Genomic DNA, 15414 nt, shown 5'->3' with positions numbered 1-15414 from the left:
AAAAACTGACTAACCCAAAAGTAAAGTGGGTTTTGTTTTGTTTTCGTTTTTATCAAGCTAAACATCAACTCCTTTTCCTTTTGTGGATCATCTGCAGGGGGAAAAGTAATAACGCTCAGTTGACCTTCTGCGAGCCCCCAGCATATTTCTGGGGCATCTCCCAGCATGCCGGTTGCGTAACGCAGAAAGCTCTGCAGCCTCATTCTCACATTAGCCTGACAAGAAAGTAAATTAGGACTGTTAACTCCTGCACTCACTCCCCCACTTCAGTCACTGCCAAGCCCAAACTAAAACAGAAAATCCGGTGGCCCTGTGTTTAAATTGGCATAGCCATGCTACTGCTTCTCCTTTCAGAAACTGCCAACTGTTTTTATCAGGGGTCTCCAGCGTTGGGGATCCTGCCCCACTCGTTTTAAGCCATGATTTTTTTTCCAGCAAGAGTTCGTGGTGCCCGAGTCCTTTTATAAAAGGAATGTTCCCAAGGAGGAAGCCAACAAGGGTCAACTCCACAATGTCCAAAGGCCCGGATCACCCAGACCTCGTTTTCCTCTAGCTGAGGTCGCGGAGGAGCGTCCTTGCCCTCTGTTTGGTCTCCTCCGTGTTTTCCTTCCCCTCCCCGGGACTGCCCAGCTCGCGCCTGTTGTCACCAGGTCCTAACAGCGGGCGGAGGTCCGCCTCCCCGCCGCCCGGAGCCTCCGCGCCATTACAAACATTCTCCTCCAGGTGGCAGTAGAGAGCCGCTCCCCGCCTGGCAGCTTACGTCACCTTGTTTACCCGGCTCCGGGTCATTTTTAGATCTAAGATCACAGGATGTTAATTGGGCCAATGATTTCCCATTCGTTTTGGCAAAAGGCCCTTCTTGTGGGCGTCCGGACAAGCACGATGTCCTTCTTGACAATGAAATTTTGCTGCGGGGAGTATTTATTCGCAAACACTTGGAATTTCATCTTTAGGAGATGGGAAAGCTGCGTGTTGGTATGTGCTATGGGCTTGTGTCGGGGTCACTTTCGTTTTGGAGCCTGAACGAGGGTGGCATGAACTAGGGAGAGTGGGGAGGCCAGATACTACAGTGCTGTCTGGGTGACATCTCCAGAGCCAACCGAGAGCCCGCAGGAGGAGTCTGCCTTTTGCACTTCCCTTTCCCCTGTATAAAATAATTACTCAGCAGGAAAGCATTTGGACTTTGGAACTTGGAGGGATAAGGAAAACAGCTGATTTGGCCAATCTGTGTCCTGATTCACTGTGGGGAGACACCGTGAAGCTCAGGGGTTCGGAGAGGCGCCTGCCTCAGATGCCCTCGCCCAGGAACTGGATCTCAGTGTCTCATAGATCACACATTTCACAGGCTGGAACTTTTCATGCCAACACAACAAGCACCACTTATTTATTACTCCCACGATACCCAGCTACTGATGAGGACAGGTGAGGAGGCCCAGAGGAGCTAAATGGCCTCGCTCACTCTCATCTCCAGGCCTGGGTCGTTTGAGCCCCAGTAAAAGTGTCAGAAGCCCTGGAGTTTCTGCTCTTTCTGCGCCAGCTCTGGTGGGTAGGAGATGCAAGGCGCCAGAGTTTGCCCATGACTGTGCAAGAGGCAAAATAAACAAATAGAAGTCCTCAGTTATGCAGTCCTCTACAAGAAGAGGGGAGACACATCATATGCTCAAGGAAAGCAAGAGAAAATCTATAATGTTAAAAATAAATGAGCCTCGAAGTTTTTTAAGTGCCTGTTCCTCTCTGCCCACCCCCCATCTCATCCTTTTAGCGCTCCTGCAGCTGCTGGGCTTACAGAAAGCCTCCCAGAGACGGCAGAGTCCCTCTCGCTCGGGTCCTGGGCAGTCCCCTGGAGTGATGGCACTGGCCTGGAGAGATAGATGGTTTTCACGTGGGCAGGAAGGGAAGGAAAATCCTCTTCAGTTCGAGGCCACGACCATTTCTCGAGCACCTGATCTGTGTCAGCTACTCAGGCAGGCAATATAAGGTTATAAAAACACGGAAAGTCACGGTCCCCGCCACTGCAGAACTTTTGAGTCTTAGTGGTATAAGTTTATCATCATAGGGAATTTTCGCTCCTTTTGGAAAGCACATGCTGAAAGAAGGGTTGAAAGAGATTTACAACAGAAAAGGAGAATGTCAGGTAAATAGTTTGGAAAAGCATACCTCCACTTGGGTGTCTACTTAAGAGTGAGTTGGGTGGGGGGGCTCCTGGGTGGCTCAGTCGGTTAAGCATCTGCCTTGGGCTCAGGTCATGATCCCAGGGTCCTGGGATGGAGCCCCACATCAGGCTCCCTGCTCTACAGGCAGCCTGCTTCTCCCTTTCCCTCTGCTTCTCCCTCTGTTTGTGCTCTCTCTGTCAAATAAATAAATAAAATCTTAAAAAAAAAAAAGGTGAGTTGGGGGGCGCCTGGGTGGTTCATTCATTAAGCATCTGCTTTCGGCTCAGGTCATGATCTCAGGATTCTGGGATCGAGCCCCACGTTGGTCTCCCTGCTCAGCAGGGGAGTCTGCTTCTTCTTCTCCCTCTGCCCCTTCCCAGTCGTGTTCCCTCTCTCTCTCAAATTTATTTTTGAGCCACTCAGGCGCCCCCATAAATAAAATATTTTTTTTTAAAAGTGGGTTGGGAACAGGGCTTGGCAACAATGGCAGAGCTGCTTGGTGGACAATGGGAGCCCGGCACCCCAGGCACTCTGGGGCTCTAAGGTGATGGAGGGAGGTGGAAAGAGGAAGGAGGGAGACACTTGCTCAGGGTCAAATGGTGCATCGAAGGGCAAGGATTTGAACCATGGAATTCTCCAAAGAAGGTTCATGTGTGGGGAGCATACCCTAATAGCTGCCTCCAGTAGGGAGCATTCCCTAGAGCTGCTTGCTTATAGGACAAGCATAGAGACCCGGCTTCAGTTTCCTGCATCTGTGAATAGGAGGTAATACAGGAATAGAAAAAAATAAAAGGCCCCAGAGCCACTTACCACCCGTAAACTTGCCTTTTTAAATGCTTTTTGTCTCGGGCGCCTGGGTGGCTCAGTTGGTTAAGTGACTGCCTTCGGCTCAGGTCATGATCCTGGAGTCCCGGGATCGAGTCCCACATCGGGCTCCCCGCTCAGCGGGGAGTCTGCTTCTCCCTCTAACCCTCTCATGCTCTATCTCATTCTCTCTCTCAAATAAATAAATAAATAAATAAATCTTTAAAAAAAAAAAAAAAAAAAATAAATGCTTTTTGTCTCGAACCTGGTGATAATTCAGATCCATCCTAATCACAGGGCAGAGCAAATGGAGAGAAAGCAAACAATGAAATTTTTAAATTTTTTATGGTTATATGAAATTTAAAAATGATTTTAAAGAACTTTTTAATTGTTAGAAGACAAATAGAGACACAGCATAAAACAAGCACACAAATTAATAAATTATAAGGCAGATACGTCAGTAACCTTGCAACCACCCATGGAAGGAGACAGAACCATACCAGCAATCCCAGCAAGAACTTTTTAAGCCACAGTAACTGTTGCAGGCTCCAAGGACAGGTCATTTGAAGGATGTTCGGAAGCCTCCAAGGAACAGATGGCCCTTCAGCCATCAACCAAGCAATATTTATGGACTACGTATAATGCTCCCACATTCAAAGTATAGGGCCTCATCCCCACACATTATACCTGAAGGAGGTGAGAGAGGAAAGGGATCAGCATTTATTGAGTACCTACTGTATGCTAAGTGCTTTACTTAAGTTATCTCTAAGGGAGATCAACTAAGCATGAATGCTCATTATAACTTGTGAGGTTGAGGTTACAATCCCCACTTTACAGATGGGAAAACTGATGCATAGAGAGGTTAAGTAACTTGCCCAGGGTCCTCTGGCCTGTAAGAGGCAATTGGCACTTGAAGTGAGGCCGTCTGGCTCCAGAGCCCTGCATTCTCTTTTTTTTTAATATTTATTCATTTGAGACACAAAGATACAGAGAGAGAGAGAGAAAGCATGAGCAGGGAGAGAGGCAGAGGGAGAGGGAGAAGCAGGCTCCTCGCTGAGCCAGGAACCCGATGTGGGGCTCGATCCCAGGACCCTGGGATCATGACCTGAGCCGAAGGCAGACGCTTAACCATCTGAGCCACCCAGGCGCCCCGAGAGCCCTGCATTCTTCTCCGCCACCCTCGATAAGAAGTCGGTTATATGCTAGATACTTCTGTTTGCCCTTCTAGATCCACTCTCCATCCTTCCCTACCCTGGTCTGTGCTGCAGACCTGCTCAGTGGGTTCCCTCACTCACCCTTTGGCTTTGGGTTGGGTTTAGCCAGTGGGTATCCTGGATGGGAGAACAGAGAGAGGGAGACGCGGGAGGGAGGCCTGGATGGGGGCACCCCTGGGGCCGGCTGCGTCCCTTTTCTCAGGATCACAGCTCTGGTCAGGCGGCCCTAAGTGCACACACTACAGGCTTCAGTGACCACACCTCCCCTCGCCCCTTCAGGCCTCGGGGTGGTCGAGTAGCTGTGGCTTCTTGCCCTACCTCTGTGGTTTCCCTACATCCTGCCCACACCTTTGTAACTAGCCCCTCTATTCAACTTTCTTCAAATTACCCAATTTGAGTGTGCCATCGTGTCCTGCCCAGGTCTGGCCTGATAGAAACAGGAAGGCAGGAAAGCAGCAGCTCCGAATCCTCCCTCCCTGTGTGGGCAGCATTCCTCATGGGTACAGGACCGGTCACAGGTGAATCAGAATGACCTCTCATTGCAAGGGCTCCAGGATGTTCTTTGGGGGAGGCGGAGAGGATCCTAGGCCTTCTGGGAAAAGGGCTAAAGGGAAGAAACAGATTAGGGCGGGACGGGGGGAATGGGGGAGAGGGAGGCGTGGAAGAGGTGGGCTCCCAGAGCCAGATGGCCTGGGTTCAAATCCCAGGTCCTCCACCTACCAGATGCATGACCTTTGGCAATTCATTTAATATTTCCATGCCTAACTTTCCCCATCTGTAAGGTTGGATGATAAGAGTAAAGGAGTCAATGAATGCAGATGGCCTGCCCATATTCAGGGTTATATTACTGAGGGAGATCAGGCCTTTGAACATGTTTGACCTTTGAAAAATACGGGGCAGATTCACCTGCCCCAGCCCTTGGGGACAATGCACTGGGAAATCAGAAAGCAAACCGTGCAGCAGACTGCCCCAGCTTGGATCCCAGGACCAGCATGGAAAGCTAAGGGAGGCATGGAATCCTTCCAGTACCTCTTGGCCCTGTCCTTGATTAGGCTGCCACTTGAGGGCATACAGAGCAGATGTCCATCAGAAGACCAGAGCAAGTGAAGTTGCCAGAAAGATCTCACACTGGAAGAACCGAGTACCAAAGCACTTCTCCCCTTCCTAAAGGCTGCCCTCTGTAAACATCACTTCTCTCTCCTCCATTGTCAGTTTCTCCCTCCGGAAAGGAAAAGTCTCATCAGCATACAAAGATGCTCTAATATCTTGGGACGCCTGGGTGGCTCAGTCGGTTAAGCATCTGCCTGCGGCTCAGGTCATGATCCCAGGGTCCTGGGATAGAGCCCCACATCGGGCACCCTGCTCAGCAGGGAGCCTGCTTCTTCCTCTCCCTCTGCTGCTCCACCTGCTTGTTCTCTCTCTCTCTCTGACAAATGAATAAATAAAATCTTAAAAAAAAAAATGCTCTAATAGCTCTTAAACTCTTCTTTGATTTCACATCTTCTTCCATTTTTCTGGTCCCATAGCAAAATTTCTTCCAAGCGTTGTCTGTAAACACTTTTTCCCTCCTGTTCTCTCCTCCATAGATCCATTAGCATTTCAGTCTCAAATTGCTCTCCCAAGCCACTCTTCTCAGTCACCAATAAGCTCCATGTTGCTCCATCTAATGGTCACCTTTTTATCCTTTTCAGCCTCTCAGCCGCATTTGGCCCGTTGGGACAACGCTCTGGGTTGACACAGCTTCCTGCCTCAGCTTCCGTGGATGTGCGGGATCCAGGAGGCCGAGACCTCCTCCTGCCTCTCCAGGTTTGTCAGCGTGCCAGGCCAGCAAGCCTACTCCTCGAGAGCTCTTGGGGTGTAGAGTGTGGAGAGATGAGCTCATTTAACAGTTCTTCACAGTGCCTCAGGAAATGTGAGGAAACTTCCATCTTTGCTGATCATTGGAAGCCTGAGGCTGATGGGAGTTGGAGAGGGGAAGGTAGCCAGGGAGAAGCACTGGGAGATGGTACAGGGATGAGCTCCGGTCTGTGCCACCCCACAGCCCTGGCAGCTCACAACAGTCAGATGCTGACATTCATCTCTGCATTTTTATGGTCAACTGGCCCTTATTATTCCTGTTTTACAAGGGAAGAAAATGGAAGCAGGGAGGATAAGGAATTCATTCATTTTCCCGGTCAGGGTCATATAAGGTGAGGCTGTCCCGCAATAGGGCTCTGTGCAGAAGCCCTCACCCTTCCCCACTCCTGTCCTGTAGGGTCTCCAGAACATAAAACTCAGTCTATAGCACTTTCCAAGTCTTTGCCAGAATCCTCTCTTGAGCAAACCCAGAGCAGACTTGGGACCAGAGCTTAGTCCCAGGAGCTTAGCATGGCTATTCTTCATCGGTCCTGGGTGCCTTGTTTTTGCGTCGTGGGGAAAGCATTAGGGCAAAGAGGGAATGGGCAAGGGTGAGGCAAACACAGGAAACAGCTCTTTTTAATATTGTCTGCAGAGACTGCGTCATGAGGATGAGAGGCGGGATTTCTCTCAGTGAGAAATGCTTGAGAGAAGCCAGTGGTGGTCTTTAGCCTTTATACATTGTAAGTGTCATGGCCAAGTTCGCAGGACCAGTCTGGAGCTCCAGTGACAAAATGTCTGAGGGTTTCCCATTCCTCCTTGCTTGGAAGTGGCATCCAGGGTCTCTGGTAAGGGGTGTTTTGGGTGAGGATGGTGGTTTCGTTCCCCATGGAGACAGTTTTAGGGGATGGGATTTCCACTCCTTTGTTCCTTCCATCCCATACCCTTGAGCCAAGTAGCCTTCCTCTGCACACTCGTCCTCATCTCTTGCTGTGTCTTTGGAACACTAATGAGAAATAGAATGTAGGGGCGCCTGGGTGACTCAGTTGGTTGAGTGTCCAACACTTGATTTTGGCTCAGGTAACAATATCAGGGTCGTGAGATCGAGCCCTGTGTGGGGCTCCATGCTCAGCAGGGGAGTTGGCTCGAGTCTCTCCCTCTGCCTGTCCCCTTACTCATGCACGCTCGCTCTCTCTCTCAAATAAATAAAGAAATCTTTTTTAAAAATTTAAAAAAGAAGTAGAATGTAGAGAGAAGCATGGAGTCATATTAGATGTGCGTTTGAATGTGAGCTACACTGCATAGTCACTGGTGCTCTCTATGTCTCAGAGCCTCAGTTTCCCCATCTTTGAAATGCAAATAATAAAAATCACCTCATGGAGTTATTGTGAGGATCAGAGTCAGTGTTCATATGGTTTCCGCACAGGTGCATGGTTGGTACTCAGTAAGCAGTGGCAGATACGATAAAGTTCCCATTAGGCTAGCCTTTTACCTAAACCCCTTCCTATACAAAAAAATCTGGCAAGTCACTTATATCAACTAGGATGCTTTCACCTATAAGCACAGAAAATCCAACTGAACTTAAGAGTAAGGAAAATGTGTCATCTACTTGGGAAATCCAGAGGCAACCTCAGGGATGGCTGATCCATAGCTTAACAATGTCATAAAGGCCATGCATTCTTCCATCTCTCTGACCTGCATCCTTGGCCTGTCTGCTTCATCCACTGGTCGTCTTCCTCATGCTTTCAAGATGGTGGGCACAATTCTAGATGTCACTTAGAAACACAACCACATCCAATAGTGGGAGAGGACCGTCTCTTCCTATATATGCCTGTTTAAGCAAGGAAATCTTGCTGAGAATCCACCCGGCATACTTATCCTATCTCATCAACCAGAATGATCTCATGAACTTATGCTTGAACGAGAAGACAATCACTGCAATTGGTTGTTTCAATCAGCTTTTATTCCTGAAGCAGGAGGGATGGTTATTGGATAGACAACCAACCAATGATCTGCTCCACTGTTTGTTTAGCAATATCCAAAAAAAGGTTTATGCATCTATTAAGTGCTCGGGCTTTGGAGGTACTGTCGTCATAGCTTCATGTCAACCACTGCACACTTAGAACATAAATGTTGGCGATCTTGACTCACAGAGAGGAGATGCTCAGGAAATGTCCTCTGAAGCAAGGAGCCAAAGGGCAAGGTGGAGGTGCCTGGGCCGGGTTCATTCATGACCAGGAAGCAATATCTTGGAAGCAGGGCTTGCCAAGAAGGTGAGGGAGCTCCCCAAGCTTCAAGCTGGCACTCAGTTCCCAATTATGTTTCCAGAATTATTAGCTTTGATTCTGTGAGAAAGGAGCACATCAAAGCCAGAATCCTATGAATGAAAATGTTGACTAATCGAGCTAATTATAGTTCAGTCATCTGAATTTTCACACAATGAGCCCGAGTTCTCATGAAAGCCTTCTCCTGGGCAGGAGGAGGCTTTGATGATGAAGCAGCTATTTATGTCCCAGACCCAGTCCTCCCCACTCTGGCCAGGGAATCCTTACTGGAGTGCCTTTTGCCCACTCAAACCTCTTATGGGTTCTACTCCAGCTTTCTTGAAAGCTGAAGCAAGCTCAGTTGAGGGGGAGATTATAAAGATATTGGGAGCAAGATTCTCCTCCCTGGAGAAAGATCTAACCAGTGGTTCAGAATGTCATGATAAGATTCTTTTCATTTTCAACTTTATTCCAGATTTAAAAACACTTAGGTAATTTACATAGCCTAATTATACTTTAGGGAGAAACTTCTCACTTAACATGTCTCAGTTATCAGATGCAGAATGGTATAATAAATTTTAATCACTGTTTAGATGTTCTTTGCTGCAGAGTTAGTAATATAGACTAAGCCTAAATCTTTGATGAGCTACCAACGACAGTGTTTGGTTGTCACCACTGGGGAGGAGGATGCCATTGACATCTAATGTGTGAGGCCAGGGACACTGCTAAACGTCCTACTATGTGCAGTGCAGACCCCCACGACAAAGAATTATCTGACCACAATGTTAGTAGTGCTGAGGTTGAAGAACCCCGTGTTAAAGGGTAAAGGTCCACTCAACATTGGTTATCCACTCAAGGTTGCAGCAAGTTTGCTTAAATGGTGTCACCTGCCACCCAAAAACATGTTTTGGCAGGTTCCTTTACACTGTACATTTCTGAAAGAGAGATAGGAAGGAAGAAATGAATGAAATCTATGGCAATCATAGACTCAAGTCTTATGGAAGATGATTAATTCTTCCTGGCCAGTATGCTTGCTCTTCAGATAGCTGGTCCTTGATGAATAATGATGATGTGTATGGATGCTTGGGCCCCTGGTGAGGCACTCTCCCTGTGTGGACAATTAAAGAAGTAGATATATAGAATATGCTCTGCTCAGTATGTCCCCAAACTACCTCTTTTTAAAGGAAGTTTTAATTCATTCTCTTGTAAATACTACATAAGCAATAACAAATTTTAAAATTATGCAAGATCTAGGTATGAACTAAGGACTCTTTTTATTAAACTTAACTGTTATCAAACTGTGTGTAAATCAACTAAGGGAGATTTAGGCCTTCCTCTTGCTTCCTGATTGTCCTCGTTATCCAGGGTATTTAGAGCTTGAAGTTAATTTGTCTTTTCAACACACTTTTAACTGTAAAGATGTTCTGTTCTGTCTTGTCCTTTTGGAGCAACACCACTTAAAAATTGTTTTAACGAATGCATGCATGTAATTTAAAAAGTCAAATAATGGCGCCTGGGTGGCTCAGTCGATTAAGTATCTGCCTTTGGCTGAGGTCACGATCTTGGGGTCCTGGGATTGAGCCCCACTTTGGGTTCCCTGCTCAACGGGGATTCTGCTTCCCCTCTGCCCCTCCCCACCTCCCCACCCCGTGCTCGCTCTCAAATAAATAAATAAAATCTTTAAAAAAAAAAAGTCAAGGGCGCCTGGGTGGCTCAGTTGGTTAAGCGACTGCCTTCGGCTCAGGTCATGATCCTGGAGTCCCTGGATCGAGTCCCGCATCGGGCTCCCTGCTCGGCAGGGAGTCTGCTTCTCCCTCTGACCCTCCCCCCTCTCATGTACTCGCTCTCTCTCATTCTCTCTCTCTCAAATAAATAAATAAAATACTAAAAAAAATAAAAATAAAAATAAAAATAAAAAAATTAAAAAAAAGTCAAATAATACTGAAAGTCCAGTGAACTGTGGCAGTTTCCTTCCTCATTCCCTCTCACACCCCTAAGTCTTCCTGGTTTTTTTCTGGCATTTACATGTTGCCGTATTTTAAATAAACCACATGGGCTATTTTCTTTCAGTTCCTATATTGGTAAATGAGGATTTAGTGTTCTTTTCAACCATCCCTTTCCTAGTCCTCCCTACATCAGCATATCATAATTTTTGGTTAAATTAATGTTTGGTGTTTATATCATTATACATATGCAAGGAAAGCAGAGCATCGTAGTGTACTATTATTTTTTCTTTATTACGTTTTGTTTTTCCTGGTATTAACAATTGCCTTGTTTGTTTACTAGCAACTACTTTAAATTTCTTTCTTTGCAGTACCTTTGGTCAAAAGTATTGCACTTGTGACCTAATTTCTCTTTGCGGAGGCCAAATTTAGCTGACATTCTGAGTTTTCAGCCCCCAAATGCCCTCTACCTCAGGACTCACTAAAAAAGGAGACTCAGCCTAAGATGCAGCCCATTTCCCATCATCGGCTTTATTTTCCCCAAATGGGTCATTCTTCAATCACAGCTTTTCATCTCCATTTAAGAACCTAGCTTCTGGGGTGCCTGGCTGGCTCAGTCGGTAGAGCATGTGACTCCTGATCTCGGAGTTGTGAAGTCGAGTTCCTTGTTGGGCATAGAGTTTACTTAAAAAGAAAGAGAGAGGGATGCCTGGGTGGCTCAGTCGGTTAAGCATCTGCCTTCAGCTCAGGTCATGATCCCAGGGTCCTGGGATCGAGTCCTACGTTGGGCTCCTTGCTCAGTGGGGAGCCTGCTTCTCCCTCTGCCTGCCTCTCTCTCTCTTTCTTCTTCTTCTTCTTCTTCTTCTTCTTCTTCTTCTTCTTCTTCTTCTCTCTGACAAATAAATAAAAATATTTAAAAAAAAATAAAGTTGTTGCCCATCAGAAAAAAAATTAAAAAAAAAAAAAAGGAGAGAACCCAACTCCAGCTGACCTTCTGTGGCTTCTTGCAAGGGGCCACGTAAGAGCAAATACATGAACCCTTGACACTGCAGTCTCCCCAGTCACACAGCTGAGATCCATTATTAAACAGCCAAGAGTGGTTTCTTCAGAAGGTCTTAAGGACCAATACTGGCTCCAGCACAGGCGATCACAAATTCAATAGCTTCCAAAAACTAAAAACACAATTCAGCGTTCACAGAGAGCTGCCTCTGACATCTCTCTTTTCTCCTTGTTGGCTCTGTACTATTGCTAGTTGCCCTTTGGGTCCACGACCTTTCGGTTGCCTAACTCATAATCTTGGACTGTGCACAATCCAGGGGTTTGTTGAGAACGGTGTCAAGCCAGTGGCGACCTCTGTGGTTTCTGCTTTCACTGAGCATGGTCTACCATACCCGCAGGATTCATTGCCCTGCTCCGGGTCCTCTCTGCAAGGATCGATGCTGGAACCCTGGTCTTCCTGCCCCCGGGGCCGAGTGGGTCTGTCCTAGAAGATGAGGACTCCAGTGTGGAGGGGAGCAAACCTCATTCAAAATGTGCACGTTTCAATTCATGCAGAGAAGAGGCCTCAGTCAGCAGAGGGTCTCCACCAGAACAGCTCCTCTCCCGAAGCGCGCTGGCGTCTCAAGGAGCCGATAGCAGCTTCCGGACTCCGCTGATTCAGCCCTGGCCCGCCTGCTCCTGGAGGATGCTTGATCATGTCAGCTTCCTGGCTTTAGCCTACCACGCTTGTGTCTATTCCTGTACCCTCTCTTACGGAATTTCTTCCCATCCAAACTGAGCAGTCGGGGAAGGAAGTCAAGCAGTCTCTGCTGTAAAACCCTGAAGCATCCCGAGCTCTCCCAGACTCAGTGACCCCTCCTGCTAACAGAAAGACGGATGCCAAAGCGCTGGCCCAGGATCTTTTCCTGAAATACAGCCCTGCTTTCTACTTCTGCATCTCTGCTCAATTCTGCACAGAGAACAAAGGGATTTTTATGGAGGCAGACACACCCCACATTCCTAGTTTACAGAATTTATTTTTAACCAGAACTGCATTTAGAAATATGTGAGCAATCATACTAGTAATAATAGACGGAAGAGGAGAAGTACGTGTGGATTCATCTTCCTGGGTATGTGTGGCTCCAGTCAATATTTAAAATGGTCTCAAGTTCTCGGAGCACACACTGACTGTCTGATGGGGGAGGCGGTGAGGAGAGAGACAGGTAGGAGTGGGAAAGCTGACCTAGGATTAAAAATTAATTGTGCTCAATTTTTAAATGAGATTGTTGTAGGCAGATGGCTATGAATTTTAATATGATTTTGTATTTAACTTTTTTTTTTTTTTGAGGAGATTTAAACTCTATTATTCACCAACTAGGCAATTTATGAACTCACATTTCGGCTTTAATTCTACCTCATCACAAGTAGAATTACAGGGCTGGAAAAACTCCACCAATCATCCTCTGTTGGAAAGAACCACACCCAAAGCCAACCAGAGCAACAGGGATCCCTAACACATTTTTTAAGACTTCTAATTTAAGGTATTCCACGGCCAGTCTCCCTTGGGAGCCAATTCTGGTGTTCCACTCTTCCATTCAGTCAGCCCCTGCTGTGCTTCCTCTTTCTCTGCTTCATGGGGCTGGGGAGACAGAGGAACCATCCCCATCCCAGGCTCCATCAGCCTCGGCCCCTCCGGGGGCCCGCAGGCCTGTTCCACGGACTGTGAAGTACATCAGGCCACAGCCCTGGGCCAGATGGGGAGAACGGTAAATAGGGAAGGCCCTTCCCACTTTGGGTATAGGAACTAACCTGATTTCAGAGGCTGGTCCCACAAGGGTGTTTGGTCTATGTCAGGGCCCAAAGAGAAAAGAAAGACTGGGCAAGGAGTGGTACTACAGGGTCCTCATTGGATGGTGTTGGAGGACATGCAGCCATAGTAATGCAAGGATTGTCTCCAGTAGGGATGTGGTCCTGGAAGAGCTGAGCATTCATAAAGGGTATCAGCAAATGGATGAGGGCACAGAGAGGAGTATGCTTTCTTTTGGGGAAAGAAATCAGCAAGAAGAAGGCCAGGTATCAGGACCCTGCGTCAGCAAGCTGGAGGGCAGAATAATTATCAAGTTCTAGAGGGGGGGGGCGCCTGGGGGGCTCAGTCGGTTAAGCGTCTGCCTTCGGCTCGGGTCATGATCTCAGGGTCTTGGGATCGAGTCCCTCATCGGGCTCCCTGCTCACCAGGGAGTCTGCTTCTCCCTCTCCCTCTGTCTCTTCCCCCTGCTCATGCTCTCTCTCTCAAATAAATAAATAAAATCTTAAAAAAAAAAAAGTTCTAGAGGGAAGGTGGGATCCGTTCTGGCCATTATGGATGCAACTCTTCTCATCATGCCCACTCTCTCCGGACACCTTATTATATCTTTGGAGTCGGTGACCATTTTGATGACTTCCTATTTTAGATCTCCAGCCTCTGCCCCTTTCCTGGACTCCAGACCTTCATATCCAGCTGCCCACTGGACCCCTACACTTAACATGTCCAAAGAAACTCAACAGCTCTCCCCAACCCATTCCTCTTCCTATGTTCTTTGTCCCAAGGAAAGCACTTATTCTCGACTCCTCCTTCTTCTCACCCACCATATTTAGTCTCTTGTCAAATCCAGTCGCATGTGCCTTCTGAATAGCTCCTCATTTTCTCCCCTCATCTTCACTGCTAAAATCTTAATTCTGATCACCATCAGCTCTTGCTAGAATTTTCACTGCAGCCTCTTATGTGTTCTGCCTGCCTCTAGACGTGCATGTCCTTTGCCCATCCTTCCTCCTAAATGCAACTTTGATTCTATCTCTTTTGCTTAAAATCCTTCACCTGGTGCCCATTGTCCCCGGGATAAAGTGCAAAACCTGTTAATGTGACTGAAAGGCTCATGACCTGCCCCGCTTGCTGCCCGTCATCACCTCGTGCCCCTTCCGCCACATCATCCCACAGCTGTACTGAGCTTCTGGCAGGTCCCTGAGGAAGCCCTGATTTCTCTGGACTCCACAGCTGTGTACATGAAGTTCTCCCTTTCTTCATCTGAGTAACTTTTGATCATCTTTTGGGACTCAATTCAAAGTATCATCTCAGGATGCCTGGGTGGCTCAGTCAGTTAAGTGGCTGCCTTTGGCTCAGGTCATGGTCCCAGGGTCCTGGGATCGAGCCCCGCATCGGGCTCCCTGCTCAGTGGGAAGCCTGCTTCTCCCTTTCCCACTCCCCCTGCTTGTGTTCCCTCTCTTGCTGTCTCTCTCTGTCAAATAAATAAAATCTTAAAAAAAAAAAAGTACCATCTTCTTGAGAATTCCTTCTCTGGGTAAGTGCTTCTCCACCTGCTTCCACAGCCTCTGTCCTCCTGCTCATCTCCTGTGTGGATCTTCCTGACCAGACTTGTGAACACCTCCAGGCAGAAACCAGGTCTTTTTCACTGAAGAGCAATGCAGCAATGGGGAGACTGTGGGCCTTGGAGTCAGCCAGACCTGTGTTTGAAAACCAAACCTGAAGTAAGACACCCTAGACAAGATTTTTATCATCTCGAGATCTCTGTGTCATTATAGCTGTAATCCTCATAAGCTGTTGTGACACAGCTTAAACATGGTAAATTTACAAAGTACTGCGCATTGAGCCTGATACATCATAGGTGCTCAGTAAATGTTGGGTGAAGGGAATGCAGAAAGAGAAGCTCCAAATAGGTTTATGGGCTCGTGGTCACGTGTCAGAGAGGCTGATGTGGGTCCCTGTGACCTTGGCCATCTATGCAGAGAGATGGCAGGACCGGATGGAATTAAGGTCAGACTCCATCTAGAGGGGAAAAGCTAACTGAGCTGATGGAGAGCAAGACAAGGAAGACCGACAGCGAACACAGGAGGTCTCCGTGAGATTGCATGCGGCATTTGACCGTGACAGGGCCATTGCGGAAGGCCTGGCTCAAAGGGTCACACTTGCCAAGTGCCGTAAGCTGACATTGGACAGTAGGAAGCACATTCTCGCCCTCGCTCTGGTGCTTTGAAAACACACTTGGCTGGTCCCCGACTCCGGGTGTTTGGTTTCAAGTACTCAAGTAGACCCAGGACTGGGCATCTTTAAAAGCTCTTCAGAAAATGCAGTTGTAGGGGCACCTGCCTGGCTCAGTCAGTGGAGCGTGTGACTCTTGATCTCAGAGTTGTGAGTTGGAGCCCCACACTGGGTGTAGAGATTACTTTA

At 47.6% G+C, this 15414-nt stretch overlaps 1 protein-coding gene across 1 annotated transcript; it reads left to right on the top strand.

Moving 5' to 3' along the window:
* Positions 1 to 783: 783 nt before the first annotated feature.
* On the top strand, positions 784 to 13312 carry LOC116636337. The gene is made up of 3 exons (XM_032411075.1): positions 784 to 975; positions 5863 to 5977; positions 11612 to 13312. The coding sequence occupies exons 1-3, from the start codon at positions 811 to 813 to the stop codon at positions 11989 to 11991; spliced, it is 660 nt and encodes a 219-aa protein (XP_032266966.1). The 5' UTR covers positions 784 to 810; the 3' UTR covers positions 11992 to 13312.
* Positions 13313 to 15414: the final 2102 nt, after the last annotated feature.

The sequence above is a fragment of the Phoca vitulina genome, unplaced genomic scaffold (genome assembly GCF_004348235.1).
Source record: "Phoca vitulina isolate PV1807 unplaced genomic scaffold, GSC_HSeal_1.0 scaffold12, whole genome shotgun sequence".
Taxonomy (NCBI): Eukaryota; Metazoa; Chordata; class Mammalia; order Carnivora; family Phocidae; genus Phoca; species Phoca vitulina.
This window is presented reverse-complemented; position numbering and strand designations above follow the sequence as displayed.